This window comes from Cyprinodon variegatus, unplaced genomic scaffold (assembly GCF_000732505.1).
Source record: "Cyprinodon variegatus isolate N-32 unplaced genomic scaffold, C_variegatus-1.0 Scaffold66, whole genome shotgun sequence".
Classification (NCBI taxonomy): domain Eukaryota; kingdom Metazoa; phylum Chordata; class Actinopteri; order Cyprinodontiformes; family Cyprinodontidae; genus Cyprinodon; species Cyprinodon variegatus.
The window spans coordinates 837,977-848,210 of NW_015150519.1; the positions used below are offsets into that span (position 1 = coordinate 837,977).

The 10,234-nt window shown below is 36.5% G+C and overlaps 1 protein-coding gene across 2 annotated transcripts in view; it reads right to left on the reverse strand.

The window, feature by feature from the left end:
• Nucleotides 1–1,916: 1,916 nt before the first annotated feature.
• LOC107082986 (antigen peptide transporter 1-like) overlaps nt 1,917–10,234 on the reverse strand; it is a 12,305-nt gene continuing 3,987 nt past the window's right edge. The window contains exons 3-13 of one of the 2 annotated variants that reach the window (XM_015371908.1): nt 9,281–9,488; nt 9,027–9,141; nt 8,702–8,832; nt 8,329–8,534; nt 7,832–8,029; nt 6,854–6,982; nt 6,603–6,797; nt 6,347–6,520; nt 4,282–4,441; nt 2,678–2,814; nt 1,917–2,591 (exon numbers count right to left, since the gene is read on the reverse strand). In XM_015371908.1, coding sequence (XP_015227394.1) covers nt 2,361–2,591; nt 2,678–2,814; nt 4,282–4,441; nt 6,347–6,520; nt 6,603–6,797; nt 6,854–6,982; nt 7,832–8,029; nt 8,329–8,534; nt 8,702–8,832; nt 9,027–9,141; nt 9,281–9,488 — 1,884 coding nt within the window. In that variant the 3' untranslated portion in view covers nt 1,917–2,360. The remainder of the gene's footprint in view (nt 2,592–2,677; nt 2,815–4,281; nt 4,442–6,346; nt 6,521–6,602; nt 6,798–6,853; nt 6,983–7,831; nt 8,030–8,328; nt 8,535–8,701; nt 8,833–9,026; nt 9,142–9,280; nt 9,489–10,234) is intronic. The other variant, XM_015371909.1, reaches the window with a different exon arrangement.

The following is a 10,234-nucleotide window of genomic DNA, read 5'->3' on the forward strand; positions in this document are numbered from 1 at the left end:
TGTCTGTCAAACACACCCAGTAGTTCACGGAATAGCAGCTGTCATGCTGCTCTGGTTGCTTTGTTTTGCAGGATTCACACACAGCAGGCTTCCTACTGATGGAATTGTCTTTTACATGCAATATATGTTCTCTATGATCTAGGCTGACCAGCGACGTTAGGATCCAAACAACCTAAGCATACATAGTTGAGGGTTGCTTCACGTTTTAGAAGCCAAAACCAAAATTCGATTAATTCTAATAAAGCATTTTTTTTACTACTGTCAATGCAACTGTTTAATATACCTTTACAAAGTCAGGCTTCAAATCCTCCTAAAATGTCTTATGTAGGTAGTGAGCTTCATTTAACTTCTATCCACACTTCCATTAATAAAGACTGGATAAAAAAAACAGTATCCCAACAGAACTTCTCCCAACAAACAGCTATTTGTGTTTTTCAGCAAATCAAGATTAGCATCTCCAGGCAGAAGAGAGAACCACGTGGCTTAAATAACAGACATGTAGTCATCTCTCCAGATACTGACCCCACTAGGATCCACCAGTCATTTCTCGTGAATTATTGAAGCATTTCAAACTAGGTTTATAGCAGGCATGGGAAATGTATGCAGTGTTGTGGTTTTAAACGGGGAACTAAATAAAGATTAAAAAACAAAAACAAAAAAGATATAAGAAATGAAATCAGTTAACCTTCAATTTGAATAAGAAGCAAACCATATTTAAAAAAAGGGCTTTATTGTTTTGATTGTGTTAAACCCGGCACCATATTACATGAAGCAACCCAAAAATTTTAATAACAAAAATAAAATGGAAAAAAAAAACTTCACAGTACACACACATATGAAAGGAAAAGTCACAAATTCTCTAAGCAAAATAAAATGCACAGAAAAACCAAGCAAACTGAGCTTTTCTACATCTGATTCACCAGCTAGAGCAAACATAATTTCTTAAAACGGACCAGTTTTTTTTTTTTTTTTTTTTTTTTTTTAACATGCAGTAGGTTCTGACAGATCCCTTTCAATACCTTTTAGTCATACATCAGCAGGTTTCCTTTGAATTACTGTTTGTTATTGTCTTGATTAAATGAAAGTATCAAAAAAGTCCCTTCAGACTCTTCAACTTAAATCTATTGTGGGGAAGATTTTGAAGTAGTTTCTTAGAAAAAGATCCAGACCAAAAACATAAAAAAAAAAACATGTTTTCAAGAAAAAGAGCTTCAACTAGATCTTTAAATTTAACCATGTGATAAGTAACATTTAAACAGTTAATGTGCTTAAAGTAACTATGAACATTGTGAAGATTAGAGCCAGTCAAATAATCAATCCAATTTTATTATTTTATGCTATGTCCTTGTGAATCTTTTTTTTTTTTTTAATCCATTAGAAGGTGTTACACCTGTAAAAAAATATACATATTTCTAATTAACTATGGTAATATTGGTGTTTAAAAAAATACCGCAAAACAAAAAATGCGACAAAAATGATTTTTCTTTTCTCTAAAAGACATTTTTCAGACTGATATTAATGTTGTCTCTGAAGTTGATTCACTTGTAAAAAAAAAAAAAAAAAAAAAAAGAAAATGCTGACCAGCTTCTACTGTTTGGGTTAGACTGTTATATAAGGGACAGATTTACATTCCCTTATCTATAAATACAAAAAATGTTCAGGCTGCAGTAGGTGTTGCTTACAGATTTCTCTTTATCAACACAGTGGATGCAATTCTGGCTATTAGATACATTTTTTGATGAACTTTTGGAATGGAAAAGAGTAAAAGGTGTGACAAGTAATATCTCAGGCTTGGTGTGAAGCAGAGTCAGACTCAGGAATGTTCTTAGAGTGAGTGTAAGATAAAAATCAGTCATGGACCTACACTCTCTTTTGTGCTGTTTCTAAAGAACAATATAAATAAAGGTCTTTTTTTAACCAAATATATTAAAAGGCCATTTATTATCATTCAACTCTTTATATTCTGTACAAAATAAATAATTTCCACGTTTTTGAAGAAAACAGTATGTGGTTGTTTTTTTGCGGAATATGAAAGTTGTGAAGCAAGGATCTAGAATTGGACAATGTAATGATAACACACCGAATTAACTGTGTTCTTTTTATGTTTTGTGGCTTTTGAGTTTGTATTTCAACTAGGGGTACTTTTTGATAGATCCTTGTGATAGAATGTTCTAACAGAGGTTTTAACATGTAGGCAATCCAAAATCTTTAGGAGTGGTTTCCCGTTGTTTAAGGTGCGATTGTCTTACTGAAGCAAACTCCAGCAAACATTTATAGTAGAACTGAAGTCCCCTATTAAGAGTATTCTCAACAATAAATGTTAGGCTGAGTTTTCACTCCGATAACCGTCTATTTTTGGGTCACTGCTCATCTTTGCTCTCCTCCTTTGGTCGCTTGAAGCCCTCTTCCTGTTTCTTTACCATTTCTGCATAGAGGCCGCCTTTCTCCATTAGAAAATCATGACTGCCCTCCTCCTCCACTTCCCCATTGTTGAGGACAATGATATGACTGGCTGTCTTTGCGACACTCATCTTGTTTGAGATCATCAGCACAGAACATTCCTCTGCCAGCTTCGCCAACGCTTCACGGACCTGCGAGGTTTGATAAAGATTTCTTTTCAACTTAAGGGGTATATTAACCAAAGTGTGAAAATTTAGGTTATGGAAGCATATCCTACCTGATATTCATTTTCCGTGTCCAAATCGCTGGTGGCGTTGTCCAGGATCAAGATTTTTGGATTTCTGATCAAAGCCCTGGCAATAGCAATACGTTGTTTTTGCCCTCCAGAAACTTGACCCCCCTTCTCTCCAGCATCTATGTAAAAGGAGCACACAAAGTTGAAATCCTCAGCTTTTTAATATGTATACATTTTAATAGCTATTATAATTAGTAACAGGTAATCTTAGAACTCAGTTCTCTGATGTATAGAGAGAGCTTCTCACAAACAATCAGACACTTTCCTGAAGCAGTAAGAATACTGAATGATTACATAGTATCAGTTCATGGCTTGGGGCCAAGGAAAAAAAAAAATCTCTGACTAGAGCATCCCAAATTCTGTTGACACTTATTTCAGCGGCAAAGCCGAATGAATACCTCTACTTTTCACTCTATATACGGAAAAAATGGGGACATATGCAAGAATAAACGTTAGCGAAATTGTAACACAAACTAAGTGTTTCATATTCTTTCCACATAAACATGTAACATGAGGGATATGACTTCAATGTAAGTAACACTGCATGGAGTTAGTCATTGCAGTGTCATGATTTTGATGCTGATGACTGGCTTAATTATTCCTTTAATGCAACTGACTCCACCTCGTTACTGTTCATCTGATCCACCTGCTCTTGCCTCTATTTAACCAGCCTGCTAACAAGTCATGAGGGCCAGATTATTTGAGCCTTTGTTGATAGTTTTCTAGTACATGTGATTGCCTGATCCTGACCCGTTCTGCCTCTGGACCTTTGAGCCTGCCTGTTCCTGTTCTGATCTGTTTGCCTGACCTGTCTTCGAGCTTCTGCCTGTAGACCGAACCTGGATCTGCTTCTTGACAACAACCTGGATTTCCATTTCAAGCCTCCTAGGACCTCTGAAATCGTGAGCAAATCCTCGGCACCAGCTTTGGCTTCGACCTCTGGATTATCCTGCCCTCCTACATCTGCCCAGACCTGGGGCTGCGGTTTCTGAGACACTCTTGGCGACGCTCGCCGCATCTTGTTGGCAGCCCACTGGCTGGATTATTCGTTCTCTGGGCACAGACCGAACTGTCTAACCAGAGGTTCCTACCCTAGACGGCCTAGCTGCTGCTACTGCAGATCCATTTTATAATAAGTAAGTAATAAGTTTTTTTGAGGAAAAGGTCTGTCTGTCTTGAATACTGGGTCCCCTGTTCTGAGCTGTGACAGGCAGGTAGAAAGTTGTGTGATGATATGTTTTTTGTTTTTTTTCTGTGCAGTATCTCTCATTACAAAACCACCATTGTCTTTTGATGATCTTTCATTAACCATTCTCTCCAACACTTTTCTTCTGCATGGCTTAACACATAATCATTATCGTCAGACTGACACATTTTTTCTTAAGGTTAATTTAGGAAAGTATTTTCCTGCGACTCCAGTTCATACTTCAGGATCTGAAATTCACAGATCAACCATAAATGTGTGATAAAAATGAAGTCAAGACTTATAAGAAAACCAATTGTAGGCAGATTCTAAAAGTCTCCCCTATAATATAAAAACTACGTGTTGAGATCCTGCATTTCACAGAATCATTTCTGACTCGTACCTGTGTCGTATCCTTTTGAAAGTTCACTAATGAACTTGTGAGCGCTAGCCTGCTCGGCAGCTCTGAACATGTCCTCGTCTGAGGCGCCCTCGCAGCCATACTTGATGTTCTCCCGGACAGAGCGAGCAAACAACACGCAGTCCTGGCTCACTACAGCAATCTATAAAAATACAAAAAAGAATAAGAGTTTGGTGACACTTGGATAAAAGGTTTCTTCAACAACCTGAAAGCATGGTTGAGTTCGGAGACTATTTAAAGCTGCGCTTAACGTCTTACATATTATGGAAGATTTCAATCTTTTTTAAATGTACACCTTTAAAAAGATAAACTTTTCTTATTATAATTTTGTAATCAGTTTAGAAGCTGTCAATCAGTTCTAGTTAAGTGTTAAGTTTAAAAATAATCTCAAAAGGAAATTAAATTTGTTTTATTTGTTAATAGCTGAAGGCTATATAGAGGTCTGTCTTGCACCGGGTCTGGAGAAGCCCTTGAATGAAGACACACTGTTGTTGTTGACAACCTTCTAAAGAGGATGCTAATTGTTGTCCATGAAGTTCTTCATTTAATAAAGAATTCATTTGTGAAATCCTCTCCAGATGTTCCGAAGGAGTTCCTCCCTTGAGTTTGTCAGCTTTCATTGGATCTCTGTCTGGTCAGAAAGCCTAGCAAAGAAACGCTGGAGTCTGAATATCGTCCTGCAGCCAGGTTTCAGTGAAAAACGCTGTATTGCTGATATATTTATGCTAGGACTTGTACTTCTTCACACTTGTTACCTAAAGATCTCTGTATCCTTGGCCCCTCCTATTCAGTTTACCTGGTACTTGCAGAAGCTGTTTAACTATTGTTTCAGTTTTAGAAATTTTGATAAGCAGCTCCCAGGTGTAAAAAGAAAAAAAAAAAAAAAAAAGCTATAATTTCTATGGTAATGCATCATAACCATCATGTCCACAACAAAAAAAAATACCCCCAAAATCCTTTCAGTTACAGCATCAAACTGCAGGAGTAAAAGCAATAGGAAAACAGTTTATATGATCTACAAATGGAGGAAATAAAGCTCTTTTAAAACAGAACTTTAGAATTACACCAGGCACAGGTGAAGCAGAGAAAACAAAACAGGAAAGAGATGCAAATGCAGTGCTAACACATCAATTCCAGTCTGGAAAAACAACAAATGAATGCAAGAGGCTTGGAGTAAGCTTGTATTTCCTCTGGATTGCACCCTCTATGAAAATGCTAAAAAAAAAAACTATTAAAAGTTATATTCATACTTAAAAAGTTATTAATACCTAAAAGCTAAATATAAACTTCTACAATAGTTCAATTAATACAATTTCACAACCAATGATACTAATAAAAAGCTAACTTTTCCTTTCTCTAAATTGCTGTCAAAATTGACTTCCAATTTAGTAACATAATTTTGGTACATAATTTTGTACAACAGAAATGCACAAACAACTTGAAGAAATATTAAAGCTAATTCAAGTAGCAGCATTTAAAAATTGCCAATAATTTTCAAAATGAAACAGAACGAAACAGTTTTTAATATATAGTGTGTTCTCCACAGAAATACTACAACCAGGCACAAACAGCACAAGCTGATTTTCACTGTTTGGGCAGAAATTGTCCCAGTTATCTCACTGTGTGAACCAGCCTTCACAGTGGGAAATTATTTAATTTCCCTTTGGGATCTATACAGTATTTTTGAACTGATTGAATTTTTGTGGTTGTATATATTGAAATGTTTAAAATTGTAAATGCAATTTTTTTTGAAGTTATAATAAGATTTTTATAAACATTCTTAATTTTATTTTACATTATTTTGTTTACTCTTTTAGTATTTATATATTTAATAAACAGAATCAGTATAATCAGGTTTTCTGAGTTCAGTGTTTTTTTTTATGATTATAGCCACCATTTAAAAAAATAATTTGAGTACACAAAAATAAATTAAAACAAAGTCTCTGAATTCATTTCTGAGAGATAATTTTAAGAAGTTATGTATCCACCTATGACAGTTAACTAGATATTTTGCTGACTGTAAAACTACTTTCTGGTTGCCACCCACCTTTTCATGAAGATACTGGTCTTTATAATCTTTCAGTGGTTTTCCATCCAGCAGAATTTCTCCAGACAGGGGCTGGTAAAACCTCTCAAGAAGCTTTACACAGGTTGTCTTCCCTGATCTATTAAGTCCCACAAGTGCAGTGATTTTGCCCGGCGTGACCTCCAGAGACACATCCTTTCATAGAAAAAGGTTTTAGTTAAAACAGGTTTGGTAAAGGCAAGCTAAAGAAGTCTTCAAGCCGCCTTAAAGAGCATACCTTAAGCACAAGACTGTTTTCATCCGTCTTTCCAGAATAGGAAAACCGAACATTTTTAAACTGAACGTGTCCTTTAAAATCCTCTGGGTCCAAACTGCCAGGAGGAGGTATTTTAGGTTTTCTATCAAGGTATTCAAAAATCTTCTCAGAGGCACCAATTGCTTTTTTAACCTCTGGATAGTAGCGCATGACAGCCTATATAAGAAACAGTAATATAAAAAATGTTTATCTGTCCAGTGTTTGATGCTTACCTCAACAGCTGAAGCGAACTGAAGCTCATAGAGAACAAATGAGACCAGATCTCCACTGCTAACAACCCCCCGGGTCACAAGGGTCCCCCCATAGTACAAAATACACACCTTCAAGGCCAAAGTGGTCATCTGCAAGGGCAAAAACATTGATTCAAAAATAATTGCCACCTTCTTTATCATTTTCGTTGTATCCTTATACTGTTTACATTCATTAAAAAAGCCTCATGATCAGAGAAGACAGCAGCTAAGACTTATTTTAAGCTAGTTATAAAAATCTTCTTTTACATCACTTTGCAGCAAGTTGAGTCTGCCCAATGATCTCAAGTTAATATCTGAGCTGTCGCTTTAACCTGTGCTATTCCAAAGGGTATCACATCCTCAAAACTTCTTAAAATTTCCAGAAAACATACAAATTTCTCTTTCAGTGCTTCTCTCTGCTTGCTGCAGTGGTCGCCACGATTAAAAAATATTATACAGCAGGACTGTATAATCTAAATATAGTGTAAATTTGTAAAAAAAAAAAAAAAAAAAAAAAAAAAAAAAAAAAAAAAAAAAAGAAACCATGAAGTGAATTCAGTCTAATACTGATAAAAGTGAAAAGCAAATCACAGCAACATTTAGACTTTGACTGTGCTTTTCTTTACGCTGTGCTTTTCTTTACGCTGCCATCGTCTCTCAGTCTGTATCTAAGGCATACAGAACACCACCCAGTAACCGCTCCTCAGAGATTACTTAGGAAAAGTCGCTTTGATTGATCAAGTTGTACTAAAGAGCTGCTTTAGATTGCAGTAACATAACAAAAGTAATTGGTTTAGTTACATATTTTATGAAAAACTACCACAGCGATAACATTGCTGTTGAGCATCTCACTACGTTTCTTAGTGAGTTTCTTATCCTGTTTTCTGGTAAATAGCACAAAAATATATTCTAGGAGCAGCAGAAATGTTACTAATATATAGCTGGGAAAAAAAAACTCACACTGTTGGCCCAGGTAGAAGCAGCATAAGCAACTGCCTCCTGCTTATTCAGACTGTATGTTTCGTCCAGCCGCTGCCTGTATTTCTCCGTCTCGCCGTCCTCGTTGGCAAAGCTCCTCACTGTCTTCATGTTGGAGAAGGTCTCTGTGGCCACCTGATTGGCTTTGGCCAAAGACTCCTGCACTTTCCTAGCAATAGTCTGATGCACAAACACAAATCATTTAATGACAGATTTAGGCGCCACACGACTATATGTCATCCATCTTTGACATTTGCAGGAGTTTATCCAATGGAAAAGGGATTCTGTTATTTTACTATGATAAGAAAGAAATGCAACAAGTGATAAAATAAATGCAATGTGAAAACCTAATAAAAATTAATAAGTAAAAATGTGATAAAATGATATGCAAATACAATGTTATGGTGAATCTATAATAATGCATGTAGTGAATGAATAAATGCAGTTCTAGTTAGAGATGTTTCATTGAGTGACATCACCTGGTGGAAATGTCCGGTGAGTTCAGGGATGACCCAGATGATGGGAAGTCCCATACAGGTCAGCAGGGTCATTTTCCACGACTGGCTCACCATGAAGTACAGCAGGAAGCCGAAACGAGCCGTGTACCACATCAGGAGACTCAGCTTCTCACTCAGCGCCTCGCTCATGTCATTGGTGTCCGTGGTAATACGGGAAACAAGCTCACCTGAGATAAATCAAAAGTTAGAGGTCAACATGGGCACATAAGAATCTGCACAGGGCTATATATACAGATTATAAATACATTTGAAATTTATTTTTCTGACCTTGATGAAAGTAATTAGCTTACTACAAAAAAAAAAATTAATCTGTTAACATATTTGTAAAAGTTACCTGTGGGGGTAGCATCAAAGAAAGCGATCTCCTGTTTGAGCACAGCCTGGAAAACGGCTCCCTGCACTGAGGTGTGAATGAGGCTCATGGTGATGTTGTAGGTCAGGTCGCACATGAACTCAAACACAGCACTGAAGCAAACACAAAGCTAGTTTAAGGCACACAAGCAACATCTGTGCAATTTATGTTTGGAGTTACACTGTAAAAGTACTTTTTTTACCTTACATGTAGCATTTCATAAATAAATACAATAAATAATACTTTTTGACACTTTCCTCTCTTCATGTTAATGCAGGTTAATAGAAAGGTTATTTTGAGGCATTACCTAGCAAAGGTCAATAGTGTCATGATCGTGATGGCCTGGGAGAAGGCATCAGGTGCTTCTTCATTTATGATCCAGTCTGCCATCCGACCAGTGTACTGAGGTATAGCCATCTCACCTGCAGTAAATTACTCACATTACCACTAGGAGCTAAACATTCGGTATGACAAAAAAAACTAATGAACCATTAGCTTGGATATATAAATTGCGAGCAATCTCTAACAGAAGATTTTGCTGAATGTAGTTGTTTAAAATACCATAGGATGATAGAACCACTAGAGCCAACACGACAATGAAGCGTCCGGTATACGGCAGCATGTATCCCATCAACCTCTTCAGAGAGGCTCTACTGTCTTGTCTGGGCTTCTCCTTCTTCTGCTCAGACTGAGCTCTGGTCATAAAGGATGAGATGTATCGACTCCAGTAGAGCCACGCCACTGCTGTCACAGCATATCCCTGTAACACCTGCAACACAAAGGAAAGCATCGCTTATGATGCTTCGCTTATCTTGTCTGAATAAAATGCACTTTTTAAAGTACTTTACGAAATGTGATCATTTATGTGTGGAATACATTTTCTACCTTAAACAGATTTAATGGAAAAACACTTTAGCAGCCAATGATTTAAATCTAGTTATTGATGCAGCCTCTGATGGGGTTTAGATGGTGCCTATTGAACAAGTCAATTTTCTTCACACGGTTCCATTTTCAAACTTTGATAGGGATTAAGACAAATCTAAATAAAGTTTATTAGCGCAAAGTGGGCGGAAAAGGAGTAAACTGGTGGAGTTCAATTTGCAAAGAAATGCTACCTAATGGATGTTATCAAGAAAATGCAAAAGTGCACAAAATTAAACAAAGAATTAAATTATTATGAAATATGTATGACAATAATAAAAATAGAAATTGTAAAATAACAAAATGCATCAGTTTATTCCCAACAGGTGTTCCTGCTTTACTAATCTAGGATTATACGTAATCAGAACTTTAATCTTTCCTTAAAGGAAATGCGATCATGTGGCTTGAGAGGAGTGCTTTTATTAATTGTAAAAACGGCCTGCCATAGCCCACCTCAAATAAACTTACACATTAAATCGAGCAAAAATCTTCTCCTTCGTAGCTGTAGCACTGTTTCTCTGTCTTTTAAACACATTTTTTTTTTACATTTCTGCATTTAGGCACTTCCTGTTGCCTGTTGTCATGGTGACTCAT